Here is a 17,268-nt window from a genome sequence, read left to right as displayed (position 1 = left end):
GCGGTTTGGATGCCTGGTTCCAGGGTCATGTGTTTGACCACCCGGTAAAAGTGCAGTGCAGAGAGATCTTCTGTCAGTCTGTCTTGTAGGCTGCTGCGGAGACTTTCCCCAGCTTGGTTGGGGTGTTTAGGTGTTCATTACTTAGGGAGATGGGAGTAGTTACTGTTCAGCTGGTAAGGGGCAGCCTGCCTGGGGGGTCTGTGCTGACCCCAGCCTCTGTCGGGGGGAGCTGGCAGCTGCTTGGTGAAAGGAAAGTGGAAGTGAGTAATAAAAATGGCAGCTTTGTTTTAGACTAAAAAGAAAAAAACCTGGAGAAATGTTCTGATGAAAATATTTCTTTACTTGGCAGATTGTTAGGGTTTTGCTTTAAAAAGTATATTTTATTTGGAGAGCTAGGGGAAGATCGTTAAGACCCTGCTGTCTGCCTTGCTAATTCTCTTGTAGGGATGGAAGGTGTGTTTTCACTGTGATTTTGTTTGTTTGATTTGGTTTTGTTTGTTTGGGTTTCTGGGTTGTTTTTAATCAACTGAAGATTTCGCTGCTGCTGAAGGGATGCCTATCTCTGGGATGAGCTGCGTTCCCACCACCTCTCCTGTGCTGGCACCAGCAATGTTGTGGCGCGGGGCTGAGCCTCGTGCATTTGGTCCCAGTGAAGACTGAACAGCACATGGGCTGATCCTGTGGCCCGGTCCAGCTGATCTATGGCCTTGCGATCACCACAGCCAAGCCGGGGAGAGAGCCTGCTTAGAGAGATGTCTCGGAGCTGAGGACATGGCTGGACAGCCAGTTTCAGCACTGCTGTGTCTTAGATTGGTCCAAACTGGTTGTGAAACCATATCCTGATAAAACGTGACCCTGATACCATGTCAGACTTTGTGCTTCCTGCCCAGGTAGGAATTGAGCTCAGTGTTTCTGCCTGCACTCCTTGTTTTCATCACTTGTCAAGACAGACGCGCTGGGGATGTGATATCAGCGGTGTTCGATTGGCAATTTTGAAACGCCTGCAAGCTGTGAAAGCGTGCTCCTCCCTGAACTCCTTCGTCACGTACTGCACAGATAAAATCTTTAATAAATAAAGTATCGCTAGCTGGATGAGAGCAGGCCAAGTCTCAGAGGTAGACTTTGAGTAAGTTAAAAGTAAAGTAGCTGTTACTGTGTGCTTTTTGGGTTTGTGTGGCTTTCTTTTTCCTAAAGAATACAGAAACAGCTTTTACAGGCAATTTCTGATAATTTGTCAGTTGGAAATGTTTGTTCTTATTCACAGCTGGTGGATAAATTCCTGTTTTCTGCTGAGATTAGAGGGAGTTTATATCTCCACTGGAAGTTCTGTGTTGAGAACTGACAGCAGATGCTGGCTTCTGAGAGAGAACAATTCTAGGGGAAGAAGCACTGTCTTGCAGCGGGATGTGAAGGGTGTTTGCTTGCCTCTTGTGCCCAAGGCCCCAGCACAAATGAAGTCACCAGATGTTAATGGAAATTGTCTCCCCTTTGCGTGGGCACTTGGAATGGCCTTAGCAAAGTGAGTGGTACCCAAGGTTGTCTGCAACTCTGAATTGCTTCTCATAGGGAAAATGTCCAAAAGACTCTGCAGCTGTGCCATGGAGCCTTTTTCATGGAAATTACAGAATGCAATGCTCGCCTCTGGTAGGAGCTGTCTGTGTGCCATGTAATGATACCTGTGTAGCAATAAAATGTGTGTAGTACAATAAAATAACATCTTTGTTTATAGGTGAAGTATGTGAGAAGCCACAATAATTCATGTATGTCTAACAGTATCTTGAACTGATACCTGCTCGATGCACCAGGCACATATATTGTAAGATGAAGCCACTGCGTGCTCGACCGTTCACTGGACTGTCTCATGAAACTGCTCGCAGATTCGGATCTGCTAATTTACCCATATGAACAAGTCCATGTATAGTTGGTTCTCTGCACACGTGGAAAGTTAGAAGTTAGTCACACCTGACTCTCAAGATGCTCACAGCGATGACACGGTCAGTGAACCAGCATCGGTAACGTAGTGAGTGGGTGTTTTTAGAGGATGTTGCTGTGTGCAGGCTCTGCAGAGGAAGCCTGTTCCATGGTGCGGTGTTAATCCTTCATAGCTGTCTCCTGGTGAATTTATTTACCCTGCAAGGCAATAAATCTTATGGAAAGAGACACGTGTGGCTTCAAAGGCACCAGGAAGCTGCAATATGTATTGGAGTTTCCAGATCAATTTAAAAATGACTGTGCTTACTTCATTTGAGTACGCCATCCACCGTGGGCTTGCCCAAGACACCCGTATTGATGCAATACCTACGCACAACCCGAACTTGTACACTTGGGCTTTCTAACAAAAAGCCACTTCGGTCTCCTTCAACCACGTGTTAAGTTCTGCTGCCCAGGTACGAGGCCATGAGCCCACCTGCTCACCAGCTGACCTGCATGAGAAGCTAGCGTTGGTTTTGGTCTCTTCTGTGCCCCTGGTGCTCGCTGGGCCTTCAGTGGCTCTGCGTGTTCCGTGGGGATCACCTGTGTTCCGGGCACAAGAACTGCCTTCTGGGGGAGAGGCTGTGTGTGTGCAACTGGTGCCTTCCCCGTCTCACTCGGGTCTGGTTCGCTTCTTTGCCTGGGTAAGACTTATTTATTTTTCTCCCTTGGGTAAGCAGTTGTGTTGTCCATCCCTGTCATCGTGTGTCTGTCCCCTCACCCCCATATGGTGAATGTTACTTATTTGTGGTCCCGTGCTGTGCTGTTTCTGCAGTTGGTGTGTCAGCTGGAGCCTTTCAGTGACAGCATAGGTGATAAATGGACTCTTACAGTCACCCAGTCAGGCAGGATTTTATTTCTATAAGTGATGCTCATGATCTGTTAACCTCTTCCTTTTCTTTTAAGAATCATAGAACCCATAGAATGGGTTGGAAGGGACCTCAAAGGTCATCCAGTTCCAACCCTCCTGCTAGGGGCAGGGACACCCTCCACTACACCAGGCTGCTCAAAGCCTCATCCAACCTGGCCTTGAACACTTCCAGGGATGGGGCAGCCACAGCTTCTCTGGGCAACCTGTTTCAGTGCCTCACTACCCTCAATATGAAAAATTTCTTCCATAGATCTAATTGAAATCTGCCCTCTTTCAGTTTAAAGCCATTGCCCCATGTCCTGTCACTGTATACACTTGTAAAAAATCCCTCTCCAGCTTTCTGTAGGCCCCTTTAGATACCGGACCAGCTCTTCATGAGCATATTCAGAGCTATTAACCTCATAAGGAGTAACTTTCAGGACACTTTACATTGTATAGGTTGTCTTCCTCTTGATGATTTTGTTCATATTCAGCAGTGTCGTGATTTTGCTTTGTATATGAGGAGTATGGGAGAACCAGTATGTGTCACACTTGGTGCTCTCTGATTTTGTGGTCCTTTGAATCTGGGACAGTCAGCCTTTCAAAGTGGCTATCTTTTTTTTGGAATTTCCTTGAGCTGTAGTGTATCAATGTGTGCTCGTGCACTTGCAGAGGTGGATGCCAAACGGTGTTTGTGGCTGGCTTCCACCTTGCTGAATCCTGCCGACAGAGTTTAGACTTCAAGAACGGGACACCCGAGGCTGCTGCCAGGCGTGAACAATGTCTTCGTGTGTGCCCTGGGGTTCGGTGTTTGTTTGGGGGAGTTTCAATTTAAAAAAAAAAAACAGCAAGCTGTGAATTACTGCTTTTAAATGCACATCTTTCCTTCTAAAGACACGGCTGTTGATGACTTTAGCTTGTGTGTGGCTATTGTGGATGGTAGAACTACAATCCAGTATTATGGATGTTTTCTTTTGATACAAATCTGGTGAGGTACATGCAAAATATGTATGGCCCTTGGGCTCCTGGCGGGTGGCCACCGGGCCTGTCAGTGATAGCGTGGGTGCTTCTGATCTCATCAGGAAAGTCTCAGCTCCTCTAATGGTTTGTGTTCCCATGTCTGCGTCGTATTGAGATGAAATGTAATCTTCAGTTTCTTCACTAATTGGACTTGCTCTTTTGTCTGGTGCGGTCTCTGCTCTGTACCAGGGTGGTGCATTGGAGACTAAATGCCGTTTCCCAACAGCCTGTGCTGGTGTCAGTGGGGTGTTTCGTGTCCTCTTAACTCCTGGTTCCTCTCTCCCCGGCGCTTCTCGCAGCAGTGATCTCGACAGTCCCAGCTGCGGATCCGTGATCTCGCTCACCCCGCGTTGCTATCAGGCCGTAAAGGAATGATTTGGCAGGAGACAAATAGTTCTCTTAGGAAGAAATGAGAAAGCAATTTATATTTGCTGTGAGAGTGGAAGGGTGTTGGGGTTTTCAGGACAGATAAAGTGTTGGGACTTTACAAATGCAAACCGTAAGAATTCTATCAATTTTTATCTAAAACAATTAGCTCTGCATCTGTACGTTAAGCTGGGTATCCTAACCAAGTATTATATCTGCCGTATGATATGCTTATTATTGTTCATTTAGGCTTCTGAACACAAGTTAATTGATTCCTCCTTTGGAACACAAAGCTAGCCTTGGAGTCGATACCAGCCTGCTCCGGAGCTACGTTCACTTTGTTGTCTGCACTTCACAACAGATCTGCTTGGAAATCTATTAGCTGCCACTTTAGAAGAGACTTTTCCACCATGACCTAGAGCAAGTTTCAGTTTTCTAATTATATGCTTTTGTAGGGAAAAGCGAAATCCAAATGATCTTTTTGCTGTACCGGGATGAGATTCGCAGCCACTGTATCCTGTCTCCAGCTCTGCCGTACAGCGTCCGACACGGCTGTGCGTGGAGCGCCATGGAGTGCTGAGCTCCTGTGCTCCTGTTTTGGGTGGCCCCTGGTGGGTGCTGCAGCTGGAGTAGCTCTTCCGTGGGACATGTGGAAGAGTTGCAGTCAAATAATAGTAAAGGCTGATGTGTCTAGAAAGGAAGATAAACTTTGCGCATTATTTGCTGGTTGCTTTCTAGTTCCTCTTTCTTTATCTGGATTAAATTCCAATCCTCCCCTTAGGAAAAAGTTCTTGTGAATTCAAACCCCAGACAGTAACTGGGTATCTTATGGCTCTCTAGATCCACAGCAACTTGCTATGGAGTTTTATTGAAGAATGTTTTGTTCTTTACCTTAAAACTTGTATTTTCTTTCTCTCTAAGCAAGTAGTAAATGGAAGAGACATGTTTGCTGCTGTCACTGGAACTAGTTTTTGGTAATTATGTATTATTATTTGCTTTTTAAAAAAAAGTCATTTTTTTTTAAAGCAGTGGAAGCAGGACTTCTAAAATCCTCTCCTGCTGTGTCTGCAGTTTGCAACTGGGATAACCTGAAAGTGAAACAGAGCAAAAGCCTGGCCGCAGTGTGGCGTGTGGCTTTTGTGCCTTCACTTACACGGGCGCTGTGGGAACGCAGATCACCATGAAAAACAGAGCACTGTTTCGGAGCCTCAGGACACCCCGGCTCCATCCCTGCCCCCGCACCTGCGGTGTCTCCAGTGGGGCCAGTGCCTGGAGAGGGGGACCCCTGGCCCCCCAGCCATGTGTCCCACAGCTGCCTTGCAAGCAGCGTGCTCTCCAGGCTTGTTTTTAACCGCTGGCTCGACCAGCACACGGCAGATCTGGCATACCCTGAGCGAAATGGCAACCAGCGAGGGATGATGCCACCTCTCCCGAGGCTCCGGCAGGATTGCAGCCGTCTGCACAGCACGTCGGCCGGCGCTGGGTAATGGCGTGGGCTGCGGACAGACCTCGCCTCATCCCACCTCAAACGTTCTCTTGTCTTAGAGCAGGGATTAAGGACTCGGTGCGGTTTTAATATAGTGAAGAGTTTTATTTGTCGTTTTTAATTTTTAGAGTGCATGCACTTGCTCTCAAATCGTTTTTGAAGGATAATCAGTATTTTGCAAAGGTCAGAGGCTCCCTCCTGACTCCTTCTCTGGCGCTGGCCCCAAGGCTTTGCTGCACGTGTGCAGCTCGGCCGCAGAGCCTCCTTGTGCTTAATGAAAAATTTGGTGCAATTTCAGGTGTGTTACTCAATGAAGTCATCCTTGGGCTTTGTTGGAGAGGAACTCTGAGCAGTGTTTTGGATGAGGGGTCAAGAATGACTGTTATCGTGGTTTCATGGCTTTTTTCCTTGTTTGATCCCTTTGGTGAGGACTGGTAGAAATTCTCATACTCGTTGATGAACTGCTCTCTCTCCCAACCCGTGCTGGTTTTGACTTGAAGCGCGGACGTGGGCTGGGGACATGGGGCTTGTGGAATCAGAGGATGGGGAGATGATTTTAGCACTGAGTGTGTTACAGCTCCCCTTCTTGAGATGGGAAGTAGTGACCGCAGGCCAGCTCCCATGGGAGGCTGTTTGCCTCTTCAGGGGGCGCAGTTTGGATTTCCTTCCTCCTCCTCCCCCTGAGAAATACAGGACAGGGGCTTGCATGTGTGTGTATATTTGTTTCATTTAGGGAATTTAAATAAACTGTTTGGAAAAAAACCCAAACAAATAGATACATGCAACTTGCAGAGTTTTCCTCATTTTCATGCTATTGTCTGCTTCCTGTATCTTAAATTCCATTGCTCCAGCCAGCTCATGGTTCTTGTGTTCCAGCTCCTTTCCTGGCAGAACTGAACGGAGCTGGTTGAGGCTCCTCTCCTGCTGCCCCTGCTTCAGCCAGCGTCGGCAGGAGGGAGGGCTAGAAGGGCCGAGCTAGGGGGACACGGTGGTGGTGGAAGGAGGAGCCCTGCTGCAGGGGGCTGTGGCACTGGAGGTGCCGTGACGGCTCCCCAGCAGCAGAAAACCGCCGCTGCCACTGAATTGTGCGCCGAGGATGCAACCATGAGTGGCACGTCTGCAGGGAACCCGGCAACTGCTCTGCGTGTCGGTGGCACGCTGCTGCTTTACATCTCAACCCGCTCCGGGTTGTTGCACTCACTTTTTGTCTCTTGTGAAGCCCTTTCTCCTTGTGCGCGGTGTCCCCACTGTCCGAAGGGCTCTCGGGGCAGAGCGGGCTGCTGGTCCCTGCCAGGCTCCCCTGGCACGCTCCCCTGTCCCGGCTGCCTGCGGGGCGGCTGGCTCGCCCAGCGCGGCTGCGGGCCCGCATCATCCAAATCAAAGCTTTTTGCCTCTGCTCTTTGAACCGTTGGTGTGTTGAAAGAAAGAGGGAACATCTCATGAGCCACCTCTGCCTGGACTTGCAGAGTTATCCGGGTGTAGTGCCGAGGAAAATGCTGGCGTAAGCTGTTCAGCCGACGTAAGCGCGGGTGGTGGCTGAGGAGGACGGTATCGCCCTGGTGTCCTGCAGCGATAGCATCCCTTGGAGCGATGGACCCCTTTGAGCTGATTAATCATTCCCTGGGATGGCTTTCTTCTGCTTTAAACTTCCCATACTGGATTGCTCAATGACCGTGCTAATGTAGGACTTTATTTCGTCGAGTTTCCAGTATAATTGTTGAAGCTTGAGTATTGGCACGTATTAAGAATGCATTGACGTGTGTGAAGCACGAGGAAGGCAAAACTACTTGGCGAATGGATGTCTGAAAGTGAGAGTTTCACTCCTGGAGGTTAAGTGGTGAGTGCTGCCGGACCCTTTCCGTAAGGGTGAAAACGGTGAATGCTTGGGTTCAGGAAACTTGAATCATCTGAACTGATGATGAAGCAGTTACTGAAATGCTTCTCATGTTCTGCAAAATAACAAATCCATGTCAGGAAATAAATAAACAAGTAAATGGCTTGACTTTCATCGCCAAGCACTTAAGCAGCCTGCTAATGATTTGAAAAGACAGGAACAGAAGGTATCTGAAAGAAAAATGGCAATAGCAAATCTATTTTCAAGTTTCATCTGCTTCACTAGAATTAAATCTGAAAAATGAAGACAAATACTTCTATGTAGTAATGGTAGTGCCTCAGGGCCTCAGTCACACAGAGGAACTTCGTGTTGCACGTTCTGCTCACTGCTGCTGTGGGCTGAAACGTTACGGCGTACGATCAGGCCAGAAGGTCTCTGTAGGAACCAGGTGGCCCAGGACAGACGAGCCCTTCCGAGGCATCCGGCCCTGCCTGTTGGGTTAAACCCAGCGGAGGTTGGTTGTAGTTAAAAATCTCTAGTCCTTGGTCATAGTGATCGTAAGGCAGCGTTTCAGAAACTGCAGAAAAATTTCTTTTCAGAAGCCTGTTAAATAATTCTTGTTTCACAGTAAAAAGTGGAGCTTTTATTTTCTTGTAAAGGCCAAATATCCTGGAAAAGATTTGAAATACATAAGATATTTCACTCCTGTATTTACTGTTTTAGAGGGAGCACGTGCCCCTACTGATATGCTGTAAACAGCTGGAGTTTTCACACAAGGTGTAGTTGCCCGTCTTCAGCAGCAGGGAAATGAAAAGCCGTGGCTATGGAAAGGAAAACCCTTGGAAAAGCATCTTAACCTGGGAAATTACTCTTCTGAGTGGTGTCACCCTTAAATACATCTTGCTCTTTTTCTTGCCATCTAGCACCTTTTTCTGCTGGTTAAAGAAAGTTATCTGGAGTTTTCTGGCTGAGATCTTTTCTGTTTCCCCTCAAAGTCCAATTAATACACAGTTTTACAGACCTGCTTTTCAGTTCACAATAATTTAACTTTTTAATACCTGATTGAAAGAATATATCTTCTATTTTTACGTGCCTGCTTTATTCTGAAAGGGTTCATGTTTTCCTACTAGCACGCTTCTCTGTGTGCTGTAGTTGCACAGTGTTTCTATGACTCTAAAAAAAAAAAAATCAGATTTAAGAAATTGCAGTAAACTATAAATTTTATAACTGAAGAAAATTACTTGGGAAACAAGACACAGTAAAAAGGAGAACAACGGACCTTGGTTGTTCTGCGTTTTGTATAAGAAATTGATGAAAGACGTTGCAAAACACTGAATTTGGGGTGGTCGCATTTTGAGACAATAGTGAAAGCATGCACAGCTCTCACGTCTCTCCTCTTTCTGCAGCTCTATGATGGTCGATGGAGTGATGATCCTTCCCGTGCTGATCATGATGGCGTTCCCCTCCCCGAGCTGGCAAGGTGAGTGCCGTGTGTGCGGGGCAGTAGCCGCCCGTTGCTGGAGGAGCTGGGTTCGAGTACTGGCTCAGCCGACGAGCCGACAGTGTGGGCAGATCCCTCTCAGGAGTGAGATGCTTGCTTTTCCATTTCAAGCTGCTTCAAAGGATGTTCGTTTGTGTATAAAATGTATAGTGTGTGTGATTGGCATAGGTCTTGCTAGGGCCTGGGAGGGAAACGTGAACCCCCATGTGAATGGCAAATTGCTGAGCTACCTAACGAGTAGGTCGTTTAGTCCATGGGCTGAGGTGCAGTTGTCGCATGCGTTCCTAAAAGCAAAGATTTTTCTCTGAGAAGGCTCTTTGGAGGATTTAGTATGATGGTAACTTTTCCATGGTTGTTCCAGTAAGGTCTTTAGATGTAGAAACTGACTTTTTTTACTCTTTGCTGGGTAAAAACACTGGCTGGCTGGCCAGGCCCAAAGGGTGGTGGTGAATGGAGTTAAACCCAGTTGGCAGCCGGACACAAGTGGTGTTCCCCAGGGCTCGGTACTGGGGCCAGTTCTGATTACTGTCGATGTCAATGATCTGGATGAGGGGACCGAGTGCACCCTCAGTAAGTTTGCAGGGAACATCGTTGGGTGGGCGTGTTGATCTGCTTGAGGGTAGGAAGGCTCTACAGAGGGATCTGGACAGGCTGGATCGATGGGCTGAGGCCAGTTGTGTGAGGTTCAGCAAAGCTCAGTGCTGGGTCCCACACTTGGGTCACAACAACCTCGTGCAACGCTACAGGCTTGGGGGTAAGCAGCTGGAAAGCTGCTGGGGAGGAAAAGACCTGGGGGTGTTGGTCAACAGCCGGCTGAACATGAACTGTAGCCCTGTTCTAGGGCTTAAATGTTCTCTTTGTTGAAAAGATACCAATAAGTGATCAGCAAGAGACGAGTTGCTGAACCTGTGCCAGGACATCTTCGTTCTTTCCCTGGCTACCGGCAGTACCCAGGCTGGAGGTGCAGGGTCATGCCTGGCAGGGGAGCAAGGGCAGAGCACAAAATAACAAAACAAAACAAAAAAGCGCAAAGCCTTTTGATTTATCCCCCCCATATTTTATCACAGATCAGTCACTTCCTTTTACTGTGATTTGGACTAGTTTGGGTTTTTTGCATTTTGGTGAGTGTATCTTCGGGTAGCAATCAGGGGCAGACTGACTGTTTCTGCATTGCCAGTGGCTTCAGAAGTTGAGATAAAACATGATTTTTATTTATTTTTTTTTTTAAAAAAGCAACCTCACAACCCAACCCAAAAAATCGAAGTGTGGAGTTCTCAGTGCAGAAACACACACATCTTTTCCCTACTTGCATGTCCAGAAAATCCTTTTGTTCTAGAGGTTTATTGCAGCTCCTCCTTCTGTATTCCCTCTTTATTAGCCCCGTAAAGCGGGGAAGGAGGCTTTTCTTCACTTCCCAAGAAGCTGCACACTGACTAAAGCAGAGCACTTTCCAAACAACGTCATGCCCGTGCTTACGAGCGTGAGGCTTTTCCCGTACTGGCGACCATGCAGAAATGCCGTTTCCTGATCCCACTGGCACCGATGGCACACTGCCGGTGCTCCTGCCCTCTCTGGTGATGGGGGGCGGCTGCCACGGCGTCCCTCCCCAGCACGGCATCTCTCCTGGGCGTGGGAGCTGGGCAGGCTGGAGCGGGTCTGGTGTCCCAGTGTGACTGGGAGAGCGGCTGGGCTGGGGGCTGCCCTCTGTGGAGCTGTCAGTGCCCCCGGCACTCGTGCTTTTGCTGGCGTAGGGTTTTTTGTAGTATGAGAACAACAATAAAGCTAAACAGCTGTTTCTTAGTGCTGGAAAATTCAAGAGCTTTTGTTAAATTAATAAATCCTATATAAAATAAATTATTACAGGCTGCCTGGGCAATATTATTATTATAGGCTGCCTGGAGATATTTAAAAGACGTGTAGATGTGGCACTAAGGGACACAGTTTAGTGGTGGACTTGGCAGCATTAAGTTTAAGGTTGGACTTGATGATATTAGGGGTCTTTTCCAACCTAAATGATCCTGTGATGGTTATTATGGCTGTTGTATAATTCTTGTTACTGTATACACTGAGAAAGAGAGAGAAGATAAAGCTCTGAATGGAGTAATCATGTCTACAGGCTTGTTTTCTGTTTCCCTGAAATGGCTAAGAATCATAAAGGGAAGCTAACCACCATAAAAGAGCTGTCTAACATATGCTTAAATGGACTCTAAAAGAGACTTTTATTTTTTCAAGTCTGCTTTCCTTCATCTTCAATGCATTATGATATGAAGCCCTAGCAGAGCCCACCTCTTCCCCTAGTCCTGGTCATTTAGAAAGAAAAAGAGTATTTCCGCTTTTAAATACTTTGGCCTTTGATTGTGAAGTCCCTCTCATCCTACTGGAGCTTTCAGCAGCTCTCTGAAATAAGCTTTGCCCGTGATTTGTAACCTTTCTGGTGTGATGTCAAGGTTTTCCGTTTGGACAGAGTGGTCCCGCTCCCAGCCCAGCAGCAAGCCTGCCCAGCGAGCAGTGACCGTACGGCTCCCAGTGCTCTCGGGGTGGGAAGCTGGATCCTGGTGGCTCCGAGGGCTGGGAACGGCTGCTCGTGCCCAAGGTCATCCGATGACTGCAGTGTCTGTGCATGTTCAGAATGCGGCACGGGGGCATGGAGCTGCCTGCGGCACAGCTGGGCTGGCCGGGCAGAGGGACCTGATCAGGCCCGTTCCTGATCGGAGGTGTCGCTCTTCCTTGCTTCACCACGCTCTTCGGTGAAGAGGAATCAATTAGCTGGAGGTGTTCCTCCCAAACTTACACCATTAGAAAGTCACGTTGTGGCCAGCGAAGGACTAGGTTGTTCAAGGCTTCTTTACCTCTGTCCATCCTTAGCCACCGGCTTTTTTCTCCAGCCACATCCTGAGAGGTCTTGTGGTGTCCCTCGGAATGCTCGCTCGCATGCCCGTGCTAAACGTGTGTTTATTCTCTCTGTAGTAAGATGTACGAGCCTTTATCTGCAAGGTGACATCTAGTCCTGTGAGGAGCAGGGAGTTGGACTCGATCCTTGTGGATCCCTTCCAACTCGAGATAGTCTGCGAAGTTTGGAAAGGGAAAGTGTGGAAGGGGAGAGTGTGCAGTGGTGGTGCTTTGCTGGAAGGAAATGATCTGATATTGTTAAAGCCCTTCTTTAAAAGGTGCTTGTGATATCATTAGAGACTGTGTCTTTAGAAAGGACATTGAGACACTTGTGGTATGTTTTTACTTTTAATGCTTTTTAAAATTACTTCAATACTTGTTGACCATGTCACATAGTTAACTGGCATTTTTTCAAGTCAAGTGGAGTTGAAGAAGCTGCGGTGCTCTAGTGCCAATAAGAAAAGGTGGCCAGTGCCCATTGTACCAGCTGTTTCAATGGAAATTAATCGCTCTTCTGAATGGGAAGAAATCACCTCAAAACTAGGATGTGTAGTGTATTTCTCCTTGGAGAGAAGTTTGGTGTTTTCCCAGTTATCAACGTTTACAGTCCAGGAATTGGATACAGAACAGGAAATAAAACTGTCTGGATTGGTAGCTGGCGGTGTGACATAAACTTCACACGGAAGAAAATAACTTGTCCTTGTTTCCTGGTATCCGTGTGTTTCCATCACCAGCCTGTGTTCACAGCCCCGTGGTTTGGTGTCCGGTGGGTGCAGGCTGGCAGTGCCAGGGCTGTGCCCGAGCGCCACGTGCAGCAGTGTCCGTGCAGTCAGCAGGAGCGTCGCACGCCGCGCTCGCCAGTGTGCTGATTGAAACCGGGAGTGTCTTTGTTCTCCCTCTGTCGAAATACCTGAATGGTTAGAGTCAGCGCTCTTAATTGTTAACTTTCACAAAGTGAAGAAGCAAACAAAATAAAGGAGCTTCAATTTTGACACTTCCATAATAATGAACTAATAACTAGTTAATGAGAAGTTAACGCGAACCTCTGTATCGTTGTGTGGCAAGTCGGATTTTGTGTGTGTGTGTGTGTGCACAATATCTATGGGCCAGGAGCGCAGCGGCGAGTCTCTGTAATGCCAAACAAAAATAAATGCAGTGAACATGTTTAGGTAATGGAGGTATTTTTAAGCCTGTGCTGTCTGCTGCGGACGCAGCTGGCCTGACGGCCTTCCACGCCCGGAGCTGTCGTTGAGGGAGCACTTACTTATATCTGAGCGTGTGTTTGGGGCAGCTGATCCGCTTCAGCCACAGCCTCTTGATTGCAGCCGGCACGTGGCATTTGCTGGTCCCGCAGACTCGCCCGCGCAGCCGTGCTCCTGGGAGCTGTGGAGAAGTGTCACCCAGTCCAGCTCTGCCGCTGCTGCGGACTGGCCACGTGCCCACAGAACCGTGCTTGGCAAGCGCGGCTGGATTCGCTTTGGGGAGCACGGCTGGAGCATCCTGCCCTTCACCGCTGACTTTGGGCGCGGGGAGAGCGCGTTGGGGGCGTTCAGCTCGTGCGTCTTTGCTGCAGCATCGCCGTCCATGTGCTCCCGGGCTCCCGACCCGCAGCTCTGCCTGAGCTGTGGGATGCAGAGGCAGGACTGGGAGGGCACAGCCAGTGCTTTGGCCGGTGTCTGGGTAAGGTTTGCCCTGTGTGAGTGAGTGTGGCACTGCAGCAGCGTTAGTGAGGGAAGGGCTGGCCGGGACGTGGTAATACACCATGGAGCTGGAAAACCAGCTAAGTAAAGCAAGGAGCCGTTTGGGCATAAGGAATAGCAACAGTTGGGAAGGAGCATCTCCAGCCCGGGAGTTCTTCACCAGAAACGTTTCACTTTTACAGCAGCTATTGATCCACGGACACATCAGGATCTGCAGCAGTTCATGTGTCTGTAGGCAGTGTTGCCCTGTCTTGTGCTCTGTTAGCACAGATCCGCAGCCCGTGTCACGGATCACTCACCCCGGTAGCGCTCGGAGTTGCAACGCCTCGGTTCGTTGCTTGTACGGGGCATCAGGTTTGCTCTGCGTGGGCTGAGCAGCTGCCCGGTGCTGCACTGTCGCTTCCTGGACCGTTTTGGGATTGGGGAGCTCTCTGGGAGGTGGTTTCTGCCAGAACTGCTCCTCTGGACTGCGTGAGGTTTGCTCAGGCTCAAAGGGTCCTTGGGTCTCGGGAAGAGGGAAGCATTAGGCTGGATCAGGCTGCAAGCCAGGTGAGTTTTCCCTGTGGACTTGGTACGGCTCTCTGATAGCAGGTGAGTTGTCCTGCTCCATGTAGCAGCTATCTGTGCTTTACTCACCAGCTGACCGGCTGTCGGCACAGCGTGCCAGCCTCTGTGGCTCGTCCTCGCAGCCTGGTGTTCGTCGGTGGCAGCAGAAACGTCCCGCTGGCTGGGGGCACTGAAACCTGCGCTGCTGCCGGGCTTGCCGACGGTGCGGGTCTTGTGCTCCGCGGGCAGGTGGTGCCCATGCCCCGGCAGGAAGCCCAGTGCAGGCCTCTGGCTTCAAATGCCTCCGGCCGTTCCAGGCAGACGGACCAAGATAAGGGCTTGTGTGTTACTGTGGCTGTTGTGGGAGGAGAAGGAACAGAACTATGATTACAGGAATGTTTGGCAGAAATTTTTTTCTTTTTTTATAAAGTTCCACGAAATTAGCAAAGTTATTACTTGGTATGTGTATGGGTGGGATTGTGTATGCCAGTACTTGAGATCAATGTGACAGATGCTGTCCCTTTTCAGGATTCTTTCCCTGACTTTGTTAGTGGTTCAACAGTGGAAAATTATGTTTGTGTATTTGTTCATTCTGGGAGGAGGGGAGGAAAACAAAGAGGAAGACAAAATGAGTTCTATTCCCGGTGGGCAGACCCTAATGATAGGCTTGAAACAGTCCAACACATGGTGTGCTCAGCTGCTATTTTAGGAGCATCCACTGTATTTGTGGCTGGAAGCTTTTCTTGTGTGATAGGACTGAAAAAGAGAATGTAAATTTGAGTTAAGATGCCATGAACGTGTGCGTGTGTACACAGGGGATGTGTATAACAGAGCAGCAACGTGTCCCGTCCTTCGCAGCCGTGACTCTTCTCGGCCATCTGTGAGGGCAGTTGGCCGTTTACCACCAGCAGCACCTGTATTTTCCAGAAAACCAAGGAGCTTCCAGCTCCATTAGCCAGTCGAGAGTGGAGTCCTCTCCTGGGGACGCCGGAGTGACCCAGTGCCGCGTTCAAAGGCACATGCTGTTCCTGACAGCGGCGATGTGTGCGGCTCCATGCAGAGAGGGGGAGTTCTCCCAGCTTAGGATCCCTGGACACTTTCCTGAGGATACTTAGAAGTTTTAAGAGAATCTACAGAGTAGGAAACTAAAGTTCTTCCTTTTACGTAGCAGAAGCACCAGGAGTTGGAAGGGAGGTGTTGTACCTGCTGACACTGGGCTGCTTCTCGCTTTGCTTTTTATCTCCGTGGTTACTCAGACTCGCAAGCACCTCCTCAAAGGCCTGTCTTCCTGGGAAAGTTGATCCACATTTACTTTGCAAGCAGGCTAGTTAAACCCACTGTGCCACTGCAAACGTAACTGGCCTTAATTTGATTTAGGTAGTCATTTCCGGAATGCTTGAGAATAACCATTTCCGTATAGATACATGATGTGCTTTAGCAAATCTGTTTTAAATTTACACTGTTGGGTTTTTTGCACTCTGCTGAGTGTCCTTGTGTAGGTGACCCTCCGTGTTGTATACCAGCAGTGGTGTATGTGCGAGAGGCGATATAAAATGTCACGGAACTCTGGAAATGGAGTGGGTAGATATGACTGGTATTTCTTTGATGGTGCAAGTTCCTATCTTTGTCTTGCTGAAAGAGCTAAATTAGTATCGTTAGCTCCTACTTGGTGGTTCCTCAGCACTAGCTGCAAGTAGTATTTCTTCTCTTCAACAGAAGCTTTTATTGTCTAACAATTTCGTTATCTCTTTGTAACTGAAGCTATTGAGAATACGAAGGGATTTTTTCCCTCAACTCTCCCCTTTTACAGATGATGAACTGAAGCTAAATATGGTCCACTACGAATGTGTGTGTGAAGGCATGTCCTGTGGGAATGGAGATCGTTGCCAAGGCCAGCAGTGCTTCGCTTCCCTGAGCATTAACGACGGTGCTAAGGTTTACCAGAAAGGCTGCTTCCAAGTCTACGAACAAGGGAAAATGACGTGCAAAACGCCCCCGTCTCCTGACCAAGCTGTTGAGTGCTGCCAGGGATATCTGTGCAACATGAACATCACTGCGCAGTTGCCATCTTCTAAAGGTGAGAGGTTCATTAGTAAGTAGTGAACTTTGAGAGAGAAAAACGATTTGACTTCGATCCGATGTGGTGGGAGCGAGGGGGTTTCTGCGCAGGTGACAGTGAGGGTTTCATCAGCACCGTAAGGCCCCTTCTCCTTCGGTCCCCTCCCCGGGGCCCAGTGGCATGTCTGAGCGCCGCAGGCTGTGACTGGTGCTGCTGGGCAAGTGGCAGGGCTTCAGGAGCGGAGTCACGGCCCAACAGCGCGCTGCACGGTCACGGTGCCAGCTGTTCCAAAGGGGCCGGGGCTGTTCCGACAGCTCCGCTCTGCAGGCAGTCCCGCGGTGGCACCCTGCGTGTAAGTGCACACTGCGCAGCGTGTAGAGAGGCTCTGGCGTGGCCTCTCTTTCGGGCCAGGTGGCTACCAAGTTAAATGCTGGTGTCAGCGCTAATGGTTTTAAAGACTTTCCTTGGGAATTTGCAAACTTATTTTTTTCTTTCTTTTTTTTTCCTCTGCTCTCCTTTCCAAGGGCAAAGCTTTCAAGGAGAAGCTGCAGGTTACAGCATGGAAACACTAATCATTGTTATACTGGCTCCCGTGATAGTGCTGGTAGTTTTTTCTGCAGTAGCTGTGCTGATCATCAGGAGAATACAGAAAAACCACATGGAGAGGCTCAATTCCAGAGATGCAGAATATGGCACAATCGAGGGACTCATTGCATCAAATGTTGGAGACAGCACGTTGGCAGTAAGTAACCTGTGTGCATGGTGAAAACTCGCCTGAGCTTTCTTCACTTCCGAACTGCCCTCTCCTGCCCTCCAGGCAGGGCCACGTGAACAACGGACCTGCTGCTGCCGGGGCGTACCGCGTAGCGTCAGGGCTCCCGTGGTGGCGTTCCGTGCTCGCAAAGCCATAGTTTGAATGAAATGCAACCAAAAGATAGCTTTTGAAAATACAGTTCCTTTGACCTGGATAATTGTTATAAACTGTTGTCAAACTGCTGGTGTTCCTCGGAGCGATGTCTGAACAGCAAAACAGAACATGCCTGACT

General features: G+C 48.8%; 1 protein-coding gene across 1 annotated transcript in view; it reads left to right on the top strand.

Moving 5' to 3' along the window:
* Positions 1-8,937: 8,937 nt before the first annotated feature.
* ACVR1 (activin A receptor type 1) overlaps positions 8,938-17,268 on the top strand; it is a 28,516-nt gene continuing 20,185 nt past the window's right edge. The window contains exons 1-3 of the mRNA XM_009979665.2: positions 8,938-9,007; positions 15,974-16,240; positions 16,747-16,964. Coding sequence (XP_009977967.2) covers positions 8,938-9,007; positions 15,974-16,240; positions 16,747-16,964 — 555 coding nt within the window. The remainder of the gene's footprint in view (positions 9,008-15,973; positions 16,241-16,746; positions 16,965-17,268) is intronic.

The sequence above is a fragment of the Tauraco erythrolophus genome, chromosome 8 (genome assembly GCF_009769465.1).
Source record: "Tauraco erythrolophus isolate bTauEry1 chromosome 8, bTauEry1.pri, whole genome shotgun sequence".
Taxonomy (NCBI): domain Eukaryota; kingdom Metazoa; phylum Chordata; class Aves; order Musophagiformes; family Musophagidae; genus Tauraco; species Tauraco erythrolophus.
Note: the sequence above shows the minus strand (reverse complement) of the source record. Positions and strands in the feature narration are given on the sequence as shown.